Here is a 19915-nt window from a genome sequence, read left to right as displayed (position 1 = left end):
TATATATATATATATATTATAATTAAAGTTACATAAACATCCTATTGAACTTTCACAGTTATTTCCGTCCAGAATAGTTTAACGATTATCTCTTTTTAACATTTGTTCAACTATATGTATTGTTTCCCAGTAATCGTTACATCGTATCAAGAATTGATAAAGATGCTCTTCGCCTAATCCTGTGTCTTTCCCTTTGCCCCAAATGATGCTTCCTACGTCATCAGCTTGACAGACAGTGTTGCCACGTGCTTTGTTATTCGAACTTGGCGCCACCACTCAACATTTAGGGAGGACATCAGTATTTCAAATTGAAATTTTTCCGGTAAATTCATCAGTTACGATTTATGTAAAGATGTCCTAGGAAGCATTATTTATCATACATTCACTCTACGATAACCATATTCTGAACACTTCTACAGGGGAAAAAATAAAACGGAAAAACCTACCACTTGTTGATCTAGTGTGAGCGCGGTAACGACAAGCGACTCCTGCCAGTAGACGCTTTGAATGAATCTGCTCGCTGTGATAGCGTCGCCGTGATTGGCCGCTAGATTCGACTAGTCAACCGGCTGCGCCAATGGGAAGCCGCGTTTCAAAAACAGGTGACTAGTGTTTCAAACCAGGGTTGCCAGGTTTTCTATTAGTATTATCATTACTTGCTAAGCTACAACCCTAAATGAGAAAAGGCCAACTTCTTATCAACAGAAGCTTTAAAAGGGTAAAATAATGGTATTTAAGGTTCGCCATTTTTCATGTTACTAGAGGCCACCCAATAAAAAAAGATCCAAATTTGAGGGTTTTTTGGCCTAAAAAAAAGGCCAAACTGGCAACCCTGTTTCAAACGTCTCGATGGGGTTGGACGAGACTCCACGAGTTAGTATGTATCGTGACAGCGTTCAGTGTAGTCCGTTCGCTCTCTCGCTTCGTCTGCAAGAGCGTGGTTGTTTGTGCAGAGTAAATTAGTGATTAAATTTTTTTTTTCTAAATTAAAGGTTTCATAAATCGTGATTTGGCGTAAAGTGTCCGACATGGCAGCGAGTTCTACAGATGCGTTCAATACCCAATTGGGCAGCAACATGCCCATCTTTGCGAATTATCCTTTAGTGTCCGTCTCTACCGGAGCCAATAACTTTTGGCCTGCCGAAGCTTCGGCCTCCGCCTCGAGTTCTACCTCGCCGGCCTCCGAAAATAATTGGGATGTGGACGAGGAGGAGGTCATCAAGAGGAGGATCTACGAACTGAAGAGGCAGTTCCACAACGGGCGTTATCTCATCGTCAGGCACCTTCCCAGGGACGCTACTGAAGAGGTAACCTTAGGATTCTATTATAGATTTGGCAGTTATTTAGTTTGGTATAATAAATCATATTAATTTTCCGTTATTTCTTACATGTAATTGATTCAGCATTACGTAACAGTTGTTTAAACCTTGTTATGATAATTAATTTATCAATTAAGCACTATTTCCTATCCTAGTCCTTAAGATCCTTATAAATTCTATTATAGATTTGGCAGTTATTTAGTTTATCATTAAATTTCCGTTATTTCTTACAGTAGAACTTCAAAAGTTCAAAGTTGGAGCAAATGTTTTATTGTTGACCAGGCGGACATGAGTCTTTTATAGTTTATTTATGACATATTTGTTTTTTATGTTAATAGTTTATATATGACATGTCTGTTTTGATGTTGTTACTGTTTTTAGAATGATTTATTGTTAATTTGTTCTCTTCATTTATTTATTTCCTTATTTCCTTTCCTCACTGGGCTATTTTTCCCTGTTGGAGCCCCTGGGCTTATAGCATCTTGCTTTTCCAACTAGGGTTGTAGCTTGGATAGTAATAATAATAATAATCGATTCAGCATTACGTAACAGTTGTTTAGACCTTATGATAATTAATTTATCATTTAAGCACTATTTCCTATCCTAGTCCTTAAGATCTTGACCCTTATAAATATATGCCTAAACTGTGTTCCTACGCTAGAAATTTTGACCGTTAGGCGTTTAATTTCCTATTAAATATAGTTGCGTCATTCTAAATTTCGTTAAATTACAACTGAATATTTATTTCGTGTGATGAGCCAAAGATATTTTCATTTATATTGTGGTGAAGTCTGAAAAGTTTTTATTTCTGAATTCATTTATATATATATATATATATATATATATATATATATATATATATATATATATATATATATATATATACATACATATATATATATATATATATATATATATATATATATATACATACATATATATATATATATATATATATATATATATATATATATATATATATATATATATATTAGACCCGTGGTGCTTTAAGGGTAGTTATTCTCATCAGTCATATAAATTTAACAAATTAATTGCTATATAAAAATTTAATTTTCATTAATGTATTTTATTTAAGTTCGTGGTTCTAGTCTGTTTCCTGAAATGTTTCGAGCTGTTTTATGACGTTTTATTTGTTGTGCAAGGTTAGACAAACTCATGAATATTTGTTTTGAATATTTCATGAATATCATTAGCCATATTGATATGTTGACATTATACCTGGTAATTATCATGATTCATTTAGTCTGGATTTACTGGTTATTATCATTATTATTATTACTATCCAAGCTACAACCCTAGTTGGAAAAGCAAGATGATATAAGCCCAGGGGCTCCAACAGGGAAAAATAGCCCAATGAGGAAAGGAAATAAGGTTCATAATGATTTTTAAAAAGTAATTTATACAGTTTCTCTTATCTGTATTTGATATATACATTATTTCAGGACATTGAAACGTAAAATACATTTAGTTCTGGTATTACAGAATGTCGATTTTTACTTGGTAGAATTCCTTTGTTATAAATGGTGTGTGGTGGAAGGTTGTGTGCAGTGTAGTGGCGCAACCGGGAGGGGGTAGGGGAGGGGGGGGATTGTTTGGGGGGAGGCAAGGGAGGGTTTCTTGTCTGCGTGGGGACGTAGGGTATGTGTGAATGGGGGGGAAGGGAGGTGGTTGTCCTTTAGTATGGAGTCCTTCTTTCCTGTTGTTGGCCTTGTATAATCTCACGAAGCTCCTTATGACGGTGTATTTTAAATTTACACCTTTCTTGTGAGTTGTTTATATATATATATATATATATATATATATATATATATATATATATATATATATATATATATATATATATACACTGTATATATTATGTACTGTTTTGCATGGTTACTCTGCCATGAAAACCTTATTTACAATTTATTAAAAAAAAGTTTACCTCTTTAATTTTGTTTGTTTTGCTAATAATTCTTGATTTTATATTTTATGCATTTTCAATTTAAAGGACCTTGATTCGCGTGTAGATTTATGATAATTTTAAAAGAAAATATCGTTAATATTAACACGAAATCATCCTAAATTGAACGCTATGAAAAACTCTACTCTGTTATTATTATCATCATTATTATTATTATTATTGCTAGCTAAGCTACAACCCTAGTTTAAAAAAGCAGGTTGTTATAAGCCCAAGGGCTACAATAGGGAAAAATAGCCTCGTGAGGAAACGGAATAAGGAAATAAGCGATATGAGAAATGGTGAACAAGATGGCTTCTTTAAATGTGGCGTCTCGTTCCTTTTGTAGTTTATTCTACTATTATTATTATTACTTGTTAAGCTACAACCCGACTTGGAAAAGCAGGATGCTATAAGCCCAAGGACTCCAACAGGGAAAATAGCCCATTGAGGAAAGGAAATAAGGAAAAACTACAAGAAGTTTAAGAACAATATTAAAATGAGTTTTTTCATATTTGAACTGTAAACGCATGAAAATAATTTTACGTTTACTTTAAATGCGTTTGTTCAGTTTTTTCTCATCTTACTGCAGGTTAAATGTATGCCTACTTGAATAGGCAAGTGAGGAAAAGAAAAGCTACAAGAAGTTTAGGAACAATAGTATTGAAATAAGTTTTTTTCATATTTTTTCTGTAAACACGTGAAAATAAGAGGATAAATACATGAAAATTTCACGTTTACTTTAAATGCGTTTGTTCAACTTTTTCTCATACTGCAGGTTAAATGTAGTAGGCCTACCTTAGCCATTAGCTCCGAAGCCACCGATGTTAAATATTAAAGGTTTTAAAGGTCGCTCATGAATGGCAGAGGCAAGGGACAGTGACATTGCCCTAGCAATCAGGACAATGCCCTAGAGACTGACCATATATTAGCCTATATGATCAGCGCCCAAGCCTCCTCTCCACTCAAGCTAGGACCAAGGATGGCCAGGCAGTGGCTGCTGATGACTCAGCAGATAGACCTATAGGCTCCCCCAAACGCATAACCTTAGCTCACAAGAAGGGTAAGGTTGCAGACACTAATGGCACTAACGAGTCTGAGCGGGACTCGAACCTCCGTCTGGCCAACACCAGACAGAGACGTTACCAATCAGGCCACAACAACCCTAGTCAAATTTTTAGTAGGTGATTGGGGTAACTATAGCAATTAGTATTTTTATTAGTGAAAGTAAAAATGCAACATGGATATGATAGCAGATTAAAATAGAGGATATTCAAGTAAGATCTAAGAAAAAGAAATGAGGTATAATAGGTAGACGTTAAGAATAGCAGAATGGGTCCCTAGAGATTGCAAACGAATCAGGGGAGGAAAAAAAAGACGTTGGATTGACGAGCTAAGACAGTTTTGCAGGTATAGACTGGCATAGAAAGATCACCAACAAACTGGAGCGGAAGGTGTGAGGCCTTTGTCCAGCAGTGGACTAGCAACGGATGTTATATATATATATATATATATATATATATATATATATATATATATATATACATATATGTGTGTGTGTGTTCTTATAGATTTTAGTCTTGTGCCACCAGACAGGTTTTTATTATTGACAGTAAATTCTGTCTTTGAAACCTCCTCCTCATTCCTCCTCCTCTGCTCTTTCACGTCGGTTAGCCAGATAAGTTCGGCAGTCGAGCGGACGCCTGGGCGTGTAAGTTGCGGGCAATAAAGGCACAGGGGGAACGAAGTTGCGACAGGCATTGCTCGTGTCAAAACTTTGTTAATATCTGGCCTCTCGCAACTGGAAGAAGCAGCCGAAGCCCTTCGTAACAAATGGCGTTCTCGTCTCTCTCTCTCTCGGCTTTTAAACTGTCTGGCGAACGAGCTGACAGGGTCTTTATGGTGTGTATGCTGTGTATACTCTGTGTGGATGTATATATACTGTATACTTATTTTGTTAAGGTTCGTAATCTTTAGGGTGGTAGATGTCATATTGATGTTTGTTCGTTAAGTGATTTGGGTACATGGAGAGACAAACACTTCTATCTCTTGAAGAGCAAGTGTGTGGCTATTATTATTATTATTACTATCCAAGCTACAACCCTAATTGGAAAAGCATGATGCTTTAAGCCCAGGGGCTCCAATAGGGAAAAATAGCCCAGTGAGGAAAGGAAATAAATAATTGAAGAGAACAAATTAACAATAAATCATTTTATAAAAAATAATGTCAAAAACAAATATGTCATATATAAACTATATATGTGTATGTATGTGTCAGTGTAAATTTCTTTCCGGTCAAGCTGAGCACTACACTTGGGAGAGCTAGTAGGCCTAGTCAAATAATTAGTCATTTTGGCGGATCGCATACACATATATAATGTATATATATATATATATATATATATATATATATATATATATATATATATATATATATGGCGATACTATGTCCTAATTACGATGTGGAAAATAATATTTTAAGTCGTTTTCCTATTCTTATAAGTACACAAAACTTATTTTAATATCATTGTTCTAAAACTACTTGTAGTTTTTCCTTATTTCCTTTCCTCACTGGGCTATTTTCCCTGTTGGAGTCCTTATTAATTGCTGGTCACTTTCTTCTTTTTTTAAAATTCTGGTGTGTCAAGATGTCATTTCTTTTATTTGATATATATATATATATATTATATATATATATATATATATATATATATATATATATATATATATATATATATATATATAGCAGTTGTGTATTCATGGCATGAAATATTGCCCAACTGATTAGATCGGTGCAGCCGTTGTTCTTGTTCAAACACTGGCCACGCTCCGAGCTGTGAGTTATCGACACCCACATATATTGTATGTGTTCGTTTGCGCCTTACTGCGTCAGTTTTATTTATGTTGTTTAAAGGTGTTATTACTTACTTTTGTATTTTATTTATTACCATCACGGTGACCCAATTTTGTTGTTGATTGATTCACCGTAAAGAAATAGAACATAATTGTTGCTAAACTGGTTTTTCTATTGTGTGCTTATAGGCCTAGTCTTCTTATTTCAACGCTTATAGGCCTAGTTTTCTTATTTCATATGCTTATAGGCCTAGTTTTCTTATTTCATATGCTTATAGGCCTAGTTTTCTTATTTCATATGCTTATAGGCCTAGTTTTCTTATTACATAGGAGTTTAGTAGGTTCTGTAGAGTAAGCACGATAAAGATATTGCCAAACTACTGAGATAACATGATACTTTTGATATAATACGGTAAAGATATTGCTAAGGTATTTAGGTAACACGATAACTTATATGATACGCTAAATATATTGCCTGGCTACTCGGATAACATGATACTTATGTTATAGTAGATTAATTTTGTTTTACTTATCCTTAAAGTAGTGTAAAGTATATGTTATTTGAAAATAGTTCTTATACTTTTTTAACTGAATAAAAATAGGCGAAAGAATAGTGAGAAAGTCGAAGTCTTAGGAAGATGTGTGTACTTGAAATCGTTTAAAGTATCCGGTGTTTGAAATGTCAATGATCTTCCTGTAATGATGTTTAGACTATATTGTACTTCTTCAAGGTCATGGTATATAGTGGTAAGCTTACTCGTGGAGAGAGAGAGAGAGAGAGAAAGTGTTTGCCATGGCGTGGAATTGTTAAATAGAGGGTTGTGACTCCTTTGGTTGCTAAGTGCTATAACAGCCGTTGACGGTGAGCGGCATTGAGGGAATCGAATCCCGGGTTGCGTTTTGATAAGCATATCTAAGTGGCCTTTTTGTGTGTGTGTTTTTGTTTTATCTGACAGAAGGTTGTAAATCTTATCAGGCCTATATAAGGTTTATCGAAACCTTGGGAAGTAGCTTGAACATTTATTTATTTATTTATTTCCTTATTTCCTTTCCTCACTGGGCTATTTTTCCCTGTTGGAGCCCCTGGGCTTATAGCATCTTGCTTTTCCAACTAGGGTTGTAGCTTGGATAGTAATAATATATATATATATATATATATATATATATATATATATATATATGTAGTGGGATTTCTGTAGTATATAAAAGTAAGTGAATATCCCTTGTCAATGATTGATAATTTATTTATGCATTTATATAGAAATCTAAATGATTTAGAGATTTTGTACAAAGTTAAATTCGTGTTTGAAATGCGTTTTAATACTATATTAATTATATGGTTATAAAAATAAAATGAACAGTATCGTTATTTTAAAAATAGTGTCTCACAGAATCACTTGTTCACGATAGCGACTTTGTGCTGTCATAATAACTCCTACCGTCCTTTGTTTTGTTACAATAAATTAATTTTCGTTATGAACTGTTCATGTTTGTGGTCAAACCAAGGAATAATTATTTGTGCTTTACATATATATCTTTGAATCAAACCTCCAGAAGGGATGTCTCCTCTAGAAATTTATTCGTCCATGTTATTATTATTACTATCCAAGCTACAACCCTAGTTGGAAAAACAAGATGCTATAAGCCCAGGGGCTCCAACAGGGAAAAATAGCCCAGTGAGGAAAGGAAATAAGGAAGTCCATGTTATTATTATTATTATTACTATCCAAGCTACAACCCTAGTTGGAAAAGCAAGATGCTATAAGCCCAGGGGCTCCAACAGGGAAAAATAGTCCAGTGAGGAAAGGAAATAAATAAATAAATGAAGAGAACAAATTAACTTACCCTTGCTCGCCACTCTTTAAATTCATCGAACAATTCAAGTTCTTTTTCCTTATCCAATGCTTCGATTATCGTTATGGATAGAGTATTGTCTAAAGTCGGCGTAAGAAGCATTATTGGAGCCACGGTCTATAGTCAATTCTTTTTAGTGAGGCAGATTTACACCGACTCGCAGGGGTACCCTTTTAGCTCGGAAAAGTTTCCTGATCGCTTATTGGTTGGACAACATCATTCTAACCAATTAGCAGGAAATAAACTTTACCGAGCTAAAAGGGCACCGCTGCGAGTCGGTGCAAATGCACCTCATTAAAAAAAATTGAGTATAGCTAAGCTACAACCCTAGTTGGAAGAGCAAGATGCTATAAGATCAAGGGCTTCAACATGGAAGAATAGCCCAGTGAGGAAAGGAATTAGGCCAATGTCACGCCAAGGTAAAAAAAAAAAAAAAACGTTTTCTTGCCATATCGTGGTCAATGTTTATCTGATTTGTATGAAACTAGTGTCAAGTGTGCATAATTAATAGCATGTTTATATACAATATGTTATAGGCGAAGGTATGCGCTCTACCGAGTACCCGTTCTATGGTCAATTTTTTTTTTAGTGGGGCAGATTTGCGCAGGGGTGTCCTTTTAGCTCGGAAAAGTTTCCTGAACGCTGATTGGTTAGAATTACCTTGTTCAACCAATCAGCGATCAGGAAACTATTCCGAGCTAAAAGGGCACCGCTGCGAGTCGGTGCAAATCTGCCTCACTAAAAAAAATGACTATAGTTTCTTTATGAGATGCAAAATTGCTTTAATGCGTCACTCCTGATATGTATTCTGATTTATTGAAGAGGTATGAAGTCAACTTAATGTCTGTTATTACTGATGCAAATGGTTAAATGAAGTTTATTTATGGCCTGTGTGGAAGGCTATGAAGTGTTGGTTCCTTTTAGTGTAGCTTAAATGGCCGTGATATTTCATATATGAAGTATGTAATGTCGACTATTTCTTGCTTGAGAGTACACTCGGGCACGCTGTTCTGTCTTGCTTCTCTTCCTCTTGTTTTGTTAAAGTTTTTGTAGTTTATGTAAGAGATAATTATTTTAATGTTACCCTTCTTGAAAATTCTATTTTTCCTCGTTTCCTGTCCTCGCTGGGCTATTTTCCCTGTTGGAGCCCCTGGGCTTATAGCATCCTGCTTTTTCACTAGGGTTGTAGCTTAGATAGTAATAATGATGAAATTAATATGATGTGCAAGATTTATAGCAAGCTATTTTCCTTGTTGGAGCCCTTAGGCTTATAGCATCCTGCTTTTCCAACTAGGGTTGTAGCTTAGATAGTAATAATGATAAAAATATGGTGTGCAAGATTTAAAGCGATCTATTTTCCCTGTTGTAGCCCCTGGGCTTATAGCATCCTGCTTTTCCAACTAAGATTGTAGCTTAGTAATAATAATAGTATGGTGTGCAAGATGTAAAGCAAGCTATTTTCCTTGTGGGAGCACTTAGGCTTATAGCATCCTGCGTTTCCAACTAGGGTTGTAGCTTAGATAATAATAATGATAAAAATATGGTGTGCAAGATGTAAAGCAAGCTATTTTCCTTGTTGGAGCCCTTAGGCTTATAGCATCCGGCTTTTCCAACTAAGATTGTAGCTTAGTTAGTAATAATAATAGTATGGTGTGCAAGATGTAAAGCAAGCTATTTTCCTTGTTGGAGCCTTTAGGCTTATAGCATCCTGCTTTTCCAACTAAGATTATAGCTTAGTAATAATAATAGTATGGTGTGCTAGATGTAAAGCAAGCTATTTTCCTTGTTGGAGCCCTTAGGCTTATAGCATCCTGCTTTTCTAACTAAGATTGTAGCTTAGTAATAATAATAATAGTATGGTGTGCAAGATGTAAAGCAAGCTATTTTCCTTGTTGGAGCCCTTAGGCTTATAGCATCCTGCTTTTCCAACTAAGATTGTAGCTTAGTTAGTAATAATAGTATGGTGTGCAAAATGTAAAGCAAGCTATTTTCCTTGTTGGAGCCCTTAGGCTTATAGCATCCTGCTTTTCTAACTAAGATTGTAGCTTAGTAATAATAATAATAGTATGGTGTGCAAAATGTAAAGCAAGCTATTTTCCTTGTTGGAGCCCTTAGGCTTATAGCATCCTGCTTTTCTAACTAAGATTATAGCTTAGTAATAATAATAGTATGGTGTGCAAAATGTAAAGCAAGCTATTTTCCTTGTTGGAGCCCTTAGGCTTATAGCATCCTGCTTTTCTAACTAAGATTATAGCTTAGTAATAATAATAGTATGGTGTGCAGGATGTAAAGCAAGCTATTTTCCTTGTTGGAGCCCTTAGGCTTATAGCATCCTGCTTTTCTAACTAAGATTATAGCTTAGTAATAATAATAATAGTATGGTGTGCTAGATGTAAAGCAAGCTATTTTCCTTGTTGGAGCCCTTAGGCTTATAGCATCCTGCTTTTCTAACTAAGATTGTAGCTTAGTAATAATAATAATAGTATGGTGTGCTAGATGTAAAGCAAGCTATTTTCCTTGTTGGAGCCCTTAGGCTTATAGCATCCTGCTTTTCTAACTAAGATTATAGCTTAGTAATAATAATAGTATGGTGTGCAGGATGTAAAGCAAGCTATTTTCCTTGTTGGAGCCCTTAGGCTTATAGCATCCTGCTTTTCTAACTAAGATTATAGCTTAGTAATAATAATAATAGTATGGTGTGCTAGATGTAAAGCAAGCTATTTTCCTTGTTGGAGCCCTTAGGCTTATAGCATCCTGCTTTTCCAACTAAGATTGTAGCTTAGTTAGTAATAATAGTATGGTGTGCAAAATGTAAAGCAAGCTATTTTCCTTGTTGGAGCCCTTAGGCTTATAGCATCCTGCTTTTCTAACTAAGATTATAGCTTAGTAATAATAATAGTATGGTGTGCAGGATGTAAAGCAAGCTATTTTCCTTGTTGGAGCCCTTAGGCTTATAGCATCCTGCTTTTCTAACTAAGATTATAGCTTAGTAATAATAATAATAGTATGGTGTGCTAGATGTAAAGCAAGCTATTTTCCTTGTTGGAGCCCTTAGGCTTATAGCATCCTGCTTTTCCAACTAAGATTGTAGCTTAGTTAGTAATAATAGTATGGTGTGCAAAATGTAAAGCAAGCTATTTTCCTTGTTGGAGCCCTTAGGCTTATAGCATCCTGCTTTTCTAACTAAGATTATAGCTTAGTAATAATAATAGTATGGTGTGCTAGATGTAAAGCAAGCTATTTTCCTTGTTGGAGCCCTTAGGCTTATAGCATCCTGCTTTCCAACTAAGATTATAGCTTAGTAATAATAATAGTATGGTGTGCTAGATGTAAAGCAAGCTATTTTCCTTGTTGGAGCCCTTAGGCTTATAGCATCCTGCTTTCCAACTAAGATTATAGCTTAGTAATAATAATAGTATGGTGTGCTAGATGTAAAGCAAGCTATTTTCCTTGTTGGAGCCCTTAGGCTTATAGCATCCTGCTTTCCAACTAAGATTATAGCTTAGTAATAATAATAGTATGGTGTGCTAGATGTAAAGCAAGCTATTTTCCTTGTTGGAGCCCTTAGGCTTATAGCATCCTGCTTTTCCAACTAAGATTGTAGCTTAGTAATAATAATAGTATGGTGTGCAAGATGTAAAACAAGCTATTTTCCTTGTTGGAGCCCTTGGGCTTATAGCATCCTGCTTTTCCAACTAGGGTTGTAGCTTAGAAAGTCATGATAATATTCTGTAGATCTTGGCCGTGTGTGGCGTCACAGACGATATGGGCAGTGGCTTGTAGCCCAGTCCAGAAGTTGGGCTAAATTTCTGGATTGGGCCGAAAACCGGAAGGCCAACACCTGGCGATCTAGGTCCCACCCTAAAGGAAAAGGGGTATCCTGCATATTATCCATTTATTATCCAACTTAGCATCCGTTTAGGATAAACGTGAAATTGGCCATACGAGAAATCGTTTGTCGATTTTTTTTTATTGATTCCAATTTTGAAAGCAACAATGTGATGTTTGCAGTTAGGTCTATTTGAATATAAAGAAATTGATCCGTCTAAAATTTGTACTAATGATTTTTGGTTTGCTTGAAGAACAAATAACAAATATTGCAAAAATAGAAAAGATGTACATTTAGGGTTGGGGAGATTATTTTAGCTATTGTTAATGACTATGTATATATATATATATATATATATATATATATATATATATATATATATATATACATATATATATATATATATATATATATATATATATATATATATATATATATATATATATATATATGTGAGTGTGTGTGTAAAGTCATGTGATAGAGAAAAAACAGAGAACGTTCTAGTGAATGCACCGTTAAAGCGAGTTAACGAGGTTCGACAGACGAAAGTTTGAAGTGATGTTCGAACGTGTGAACGGGGTATTTGGTTGTCGAACACGTTCGAAGAAATTCTATTCTCACCTGAATTTTGTGGGCGGGGCTTCATTGCCCACAAACCTTGTGCATTTATGGCTGACTCCACCCCCTTCGAACCGTTTGACGAACTGTTCGACAACCGGGTACGACCGTGTATACTCCGCTTTATGTAAATAAGATAAATTGAATATCTTGTTCATGTACGTCTTCCGCTGACATGTTCGTTCATACGTTTGTTTACGATTGCCTTGCACGAAGAGAGAATTTATTCTGCAGCGATTGAAAAGGCAGACCGTAACGTACAGTTGGCTTCATTAATTCCGGTACACTTCATGGGAAGTTAAGGAGACGTCAGTGTACTGGAGTTAGCGAGGCCAACTGTACCTCATAACTAAGCCAGACCTAAAAAAGGGTAAAAGTGACGTCAGTGTACTGGAATTAGTGAGGCCAACTGTACCTCATAACTAAGCCAGACATAAAAAAGGATAAAAGTGACGTCAGTGTACTGGAATTAGTGAGGCCAACTGTACCTCATAACTAAGCCAGACATTAAAAAAGGATAAAAGTGACGTCAGTGTACTGGAATTAGTGAGGCCAACTGTACCTCATAACTAAGCCAGACATAAAAAAAGGGGTAAAAGAAAAATGTTTGAGGGAACAAATGTTTGAGAAACATTTATGTTGCGAGCTTTGTGTTTTTGTGTTATGTTTTTTCTTTTAAAAAGTCTCATTGGTCGCCCGTCTGGGACGAGAAAATTACTTTTGATAAACTCGGTAAGAAACGGAGTTATCTGTGGTAAAACTAACTCGGAAAGAAGATATTAGTTTTTACCAGGATTCCCATGTGCGTGTGGCCACCTTCTTATTCTTGATTACGATTTTTTTGATTAAGAAAATAGTATGATTACTTTACTCTTTCGTTCAAAAGACTTGAATTAATTTGCCCAGTTTTGATTTCCAAAATTAGGCCTATGTCGATCAGCTGGTCTGTCCTTCCATCCGTGGGTCCGCTGTCTCTCTCTCTCTCTCTCTCTCTCTCTCTCTCTCTCTCTCTCTCTCTCTCTCTCTCTCATATATATATATATATTTATATATATATATATATATATATATATATATATATATATATATATATTAATGAAGCCATCTTGTACACTTATCATAGCAGAAGCTTTAAGCGATTTCTGACAGTTGTACAGTTGGCTTCATCAATTCCGGTACATTTCACGGGAAGTTATGGAGACGTCAGTGTACCGGAATTAACGAAGCCAGCTGTACATTGTAGCAAGTAACGAGAAACTGTTTGTAACATTGTTAGGAAAACAAAGTCACTGCGCTTGTAAAGCACTTCGCGGACTTAATAAAATGGCTTTTGATCATATGTTTACAAGCTCAGTAATTTCGTTTTACAAGCAGCGTTGTCAACGGCTTCCCTTACAAGCTCAGGCAGCGTTGTCAACGGCTTCGCTTTAGTTTCCTGTGACTCGTACCGGAATTAACGAAGACAGCTGTTCGATCAATTATAGCTAACGTTATTAATATCCGTTTAATCGTTATATCAATATATTACATTTGTGGTTAGTGACTTCAAATTTTTGGTGTTGGTACAGAACGCAATGTTCTTATTGTACAAATTTTCTCTTAGTTTTTTTCTTTGCCTTATATTGGTAATCACTTTTATTGATATATATATATATATATGTATATATATATATATATATATATATATATATATATATATATATATCGTGTGTATATATATGTATATATATATATATATATATGTATATATATATATATATATATATATATATATATATATATATATATATATATATATATATATATATATATGTTAGTGACTTTTCAAATATTTGGTTTTGTACATAACGTAATAAAGGTATTATTGTACAATTTTACTTACTTCCTTATATTTGTGTTTATGGGTAATGGCTTGTCAACCCTTCATATCTTTTTTTTTTTTTTTTTTTTTTTTTTTTTTTTTTTTTGCAGAATTGAGTTGGGTGTGATTTTCAAAGAAAAAAAAACATTTAGCTTAGTCCTTCAGATTACCGTTATTTGTGCTTATCTGCATACTGTATGCAGTATGTAAGGTATGATTGAGAATTGCCTCTCGAAGGCCTTCGCTGTGTGAAATCCGTCATTATTTGATATGTTCGTTAAAAGTGATGTTAGCTTAGGGTTCGGAATTGAATGTGATTTGTCAGATCAAGTTCGTGTGGAGAGAGAGAGAGAGAGAGAGAGAGAGAGAGAGAGAGAGAGAGAGAGAGAGAGAGAGAATGTTTGTTCTAAAGGAGAGAAGGAAAAATACGTATGCACAGACATCAAAGGATATGTATAAAACATCATTAATGTCGTCATTTGTAAAGGTGAAACACAGAGAGAGAGAGAGAGAGATGGAAACAATAAGTTTCCATTCGTAAAGAGAGAGAGAGAGAGAGAGAGAGAGAGAGAGCTGTTGGCTATCTCTGTCCCTTCTGGTATTGTTCCAGAAAAGATTTGTTTTAATTATGTTAGCTAATAAACCTTCTCTTTATGATTCAATTTCAAATTTGATTTAATTATGTTCAATAACTTTGGTGAAGAGATTTTTTCTACATAAACTTATTTCACCAATGTTTGTCCCTGAGAGTTTTTTTTTTTTTTTTGGGGGGGGGGTATCTTTACGGTGGTGAAAGGGTTTGTGTATCGCCATGATCAGAAAAGCTGTATTAGCCAAGGTCATACATACTAGGTTGGTTTGTCGTGAGCGATAAGACTAAAGTCTCTAACTATCAGCAATTCGCAGTGGCTAGCGTAGTGATGAAAACCAAGGCCAATAGAATGGCCTTGATGAAAACTAGCCAAACCCCAGGCATGAATAAGGATATGTCTGAGGACTTCGTCCTGCAGTGAAGTCAGGATGCCAGAGAACTTCAAATCGTTCTTGGTTTTGGCGTCAGTTAATTTTTTCCATTGATTTTAATTTGTACTGGTTATTAATTTTTTATATTATTAATTATTATTTTACAATTAATGTTTCTTTTAAATTGTATAGAAAAACGTTTTTAATGTTATTTCTAGATGTTTTATATCGAGATTTTGAAAAAAAATTAATGTAAATACTTTAATTTATTCATTCTTATGTAATTTCATCATACGTAATAATAAAAACAACAAAAATAACACTATAATCTTCATAAACGACATTTTTCACATACAAAATCATCATGAATTTCACAGAGTCAGTTTAACCTTATCTCCTGATTCTCAAATGTTGCAATTTCAAAAGGACAGTTTTTATTTTGGGACCACAATACCTACAGTATACAGTTGGAACTAGCTGTAGTACTCCTAGCCTCGAGAAATAGAAGTTTTTTTTCAGGGAAATTTTTCTTGAACGACTTGAGAAATCTATTAGATTTTTTCCAGGCGTACGTCGAAAATGAAGGTTTTTATTGAATGGTCAAGAGATTTCATTCAAAGCGAGAGTATTACGTTTTATAAGTACAGCGAGAGGTGGGGTTAAATTGAATTTTGTTGGACTCTAAACTCATACGTAAAAGACACAGTCATTGTGGCGGATAAATAAATACGAATATTAAAAAAAAAAAAAAAAAAAAAGACGATGGAAACAATAAGGATGTTAAACGAAAATCCGAGGAGGGTATTTCGTTAATATTCCTTTACTAGTGTACGCAACCCGTCAAAAAATGATGGTTTAATATTTGGATAGATATGCACACACATTTCCAAACTAACTACGACACGCTAGTTTGGGCAATTTGTGGGAGATTGTTGTTTTCCGAGTGAGTTGCTGTTTATATATATATATATATATATATATATATATATATTATATAGATCTATATATATGTGTATATATATAGATCTATATATATGTGTATATATAGAGACATATATATATATATATATATAATATATATATATACATATATAATATATATATATATCAAAAGCTTTTACTAGTCCTCTGAAGAACTATTCCCTCAGACATGTCTTTCCACTTGCGTCTGTTTATGGTCTTTCAATGCTAGTCTACACCCTCAAACTTTCTTGGTTCGTCAATCCATCGTCTTCCTTTCATTCCTCTGCTTCTTTTTGCAATTTCTTGGGACCTATTCTGTTAATTTTAATGTTCATCTTTTATCTTTCATTCTTATTATATATGTATATATATATATATATATATATATATATATATATATATATATATATATAGTCAGAAACATGCTCTTTATTATATAAGGTAGATCGCTACCAAGTATATAATTTCAAATCCCATCAGGACTTTTGAAGTCTCTGTTTTATTTGGGTATTTAATTTTGTTTTTGTCGAAATAAAAGCTTAATGTACAATTTCCGGAGCTGACCCACGTGATGTGAAAGTTTGACAGGCCTAGTTGCTGCTGGTTGGTTTAGGTGTTTGTATAGGCCTAACACGTTTAGGTGAAGGGATATGCGGTAAGAGTTTTTATTTTTTCTCTTTTGATGGCATATGATATATAGACCTATTGGAGTTTATGCCCGTTGCGTTATACATTAAATTTGAGGAAACACTCGAATATCTCTCTCTCTCTCTCTCTCTCTCTCTCTCTCTCTCTCTCTCTCTCTCTCTCTCTCTCTCGAAATTTACATGCTGTCTTACGGTTACTCACAATTGCTAACTAATGCCTATCAAAATAGCTGAAAAATATTTTTTTCTCTCTCTCTCTCTCTCTCTCTCTCTCTCTCTCTCTCTCTCTCTCTCTCTCTCTCTCTCTCTCTCTCTCATATTAGATATAATTTCAGTGATTTGTTATTTACCATTGCCTTGGTTTTCTATAGGCCTATACTTAGGTTTATTTACTTTGTATGATGCAATGAAATTGAGGAAACACTCGAACATTCTCTCTCTCTCTCTCTCTCTCTTAAATATAATTTCAGTGATGTTTTTTTCCGTAGTCACTAATACCTTTACTTGCTTTTCCGTAGGACTATACCTATGTTTATTTCCTTTTTTTATGCTTTGAAATTGAAGAAACACTCGAACATTCTCTCTCTCTCTCTCAAACATAGTTTCAGCGATCTGCTATTAATATTCTGTATACACCAATGGCTCGTCTGATATTTTTGCACACGACAGTTCCAGTGTGAGTTAATTTAAGTTTTATTGCGCTTTGATACGATAGCAAAACACGGCCCGTGGACAAAAGCTGACAAAATAGCGAGCATACTGCGAGTTTGGTGGCAACAGGGTTTGTAATATAGCCCCCGACGATAGATTTAAAGGTGTAGGTTAAAGTAGACCTCGTGGAGTAGGGCAGCTTTGGCGAGTTTCCGGGGAGAGAGAGAGAGAGAGAGAGAGAGAGAGAGAGAGAGAGAGAGAGAGAGAGAGAGAGAATTTCGGATAGGCACAGAGCTATTTAAAGTATATGTTGACGTGAAAATTATATGAATGGTCTTCAAAGGTGACTGGAAATTATATATATATATATATATATATATATATGACTATAGAGAGAGAGAGAGAGAGAGAGAGAGAGAGAGATTTGGAATAGTTACAGCAATCTTTTTAAAATGAAAGTGACTGGAAATTATATATATATATATATATATATATATATATATATATATATATATATATATAGAGAGAGAGAGAGAGAGAGAGAGAGAGAGAGAGAGAGATTTGGAATAGTTACAGCAATCTTTTTAAAATGAAAGTGACTGGAAATTTTATATATATATATATATATAATATATATATATATAGTATATATATATAAGTAGAGAGAGAGAGATCTAGAATGTGCATAGCAATTTTTTTTTCAAGTAAAATGTGACTTTTGAAGATTATATGAGGAAACAGACGGAGAGGAGAGAGAGAGAGAGAGAGTTTGGAATATGCACAACAACCCATTTAAAGTAATTGTTGACTCGAAAATTATATGAAGGTTATTTAAAGAATATACTCCAGGTTTCTAGGCCCTAGTTTCTTACTCGCTGCCGCTCGCAACAGTCTGGTATGGTTACAGTATCGCTAGTAAGGAGAAACCAGATTATTTTTTATAGTTACGGTTCTGTATTGGGAATTTGGTTCATATTGCATTTAATAGGCCTAGTAAAAGATTGTGGACTGTCAGTGTATTTTAATTGGTTCCTGGGTATATGAGTAACAATCTCTCTCTCTCTCTCTCTCTCTCTCTCTCTCTCTCTCAGTAGATATGATTTCAGTGGTCTGCTATTCACCATTGCCTTGGTTTTTCCATAGGCCTATACGTAGTATTATATCCGTTGTACTATGCTTTGCCTCTAATTAAACACCCGTACATTCTCTCTCTCTCTCTCTCTCTCTCTCTCTCCTCTCTCTCTCTCTCTCTCAGTAGATATGATTTCAGTGGTCTGCTATTCACCATTGCCTTGGTTTTTCCATAGGCCTATAAGTAAGATTATATCCGTTGTACTATGCTTTGCCTCTAATTAAACACCCGTCACATTCTCTCTCTCTCTCTCTCTCTCTCTCTCTCTCTCTCTCTCCTCTCCCTCTCTCTCTCTCTCTCTCTCTCTCACGGTAGATATGATTTCAGTGGTCTGCTATTCACCATTGCCTTGGTTTTTTCCATAGGCCTATACGTAGTATCATATCCGGTTGTACTATGCTTTGCCTCTAATTAAACACCCGTACATTCTCTCTCTCTCTCTCTCTCTCTCTCTCTCTCTCTCTCTCTCTCTCTCCTCTCTCTCTCTCTCTCTCTCAGTAGATATGATTTCAGTGGTCTGCTATTCACCATTGCCTTGGTTTTTTCCATAGGCCTATACGTAGTATTATATCCGTTGTACTATGCTTTGCCTCTAATTAAACACCCGTTACATTCTCTCTCTCTCTCTCTCTCTCTCTCTCTCTCTCTCTCATAATATTCATGGTCGGCTTCTATTTTGCTTTGTTCGGCTTCAAATACACAGGGATCGGACCCTTCTCGGCTGTGGCTTGTTTACGTTGGGAAGGCATCGCGCAAGTTTTTTTTTCTTTTCGTTGTTGTTGATGTATTCGTTAATTTATTCTCATTTAATATTTATTTATTAGTTCTTTTTATTGATGTTTTTCGTAATTTTCGCTTTGGATTTTTTTCTTTTGTTTTACTGTGGGATTTTATTCTGTAGAAATTTGAATAGGATTTATTTATCTTGTATGGTAACTTAACTATTATTAATGCTGTTAAATATGTATAAAATTTATTTGTGTTTTTGAGGCTTTTTAAGAACTTTGGTCCTGGATTATATTAAATAAATAGAAACGCGATAAATTTAATTGTTTTTAAACATTTACATTGGAAGGTTATAACCGTAAATTTTCTTAGTTCGTCAATCCATCTTTTTCTCTTTGGACCCAATCTGTTATTCTTAATGTCCATCTATTATATGTCATTCTCATATGTCTTGCTCAAGTTCAATATTTTTTCTTACGTGTTAGAATATTCTCTCTCTCTCGCTCTCTCTCTCTCCTCTCTCTCTCTCTCTCTCTCTC

The 19915-nt window shown here is 34.6% G+C and overlaps 1 protein-coding gene across 1 annotated transcript in view; it reads left to right on the top strand.

The window, feature by feature from the left end:
- The first annotated feature begins 892 nt into the window (after positions 1–892).
- Positions 893–19915, top strand: part of LOC137655617 (ribonucleoprotein PTB-binding 1-like) — a 599803-nt gene continuing 580780 nt past the window's right edge. The window contains 1 exon segment of the mRNA XM_068389528.1: positions 893–1307. Coding sequence (XP_068245629.1) covers positions 1029–1307 — 279 coding nt within the window. The 5' untranslated portion in view covers positions 893–1028.

The sequence above is a fragment of the Palaemon carinicauda genome, chromosome 16 (assembly GCF_036898095.1).
Source record: "Palaemon carinicauda isolate YSFRI2023 chromosome 16, ASM3689809v2, whole genome shotgun sequence".
Taxonomy (NCBI): Eukaryota; Metazoa; Arthropoda; class Malacostraca; order Decapoda; family Palaemonidae; genus Palaemon; species Palaemon carinicauda.
The sequence above is the reverse complement of the archived record's forward strand: the minus strand, read 5'-3'. Positions and strand labels throughout refer to the sequence as shown.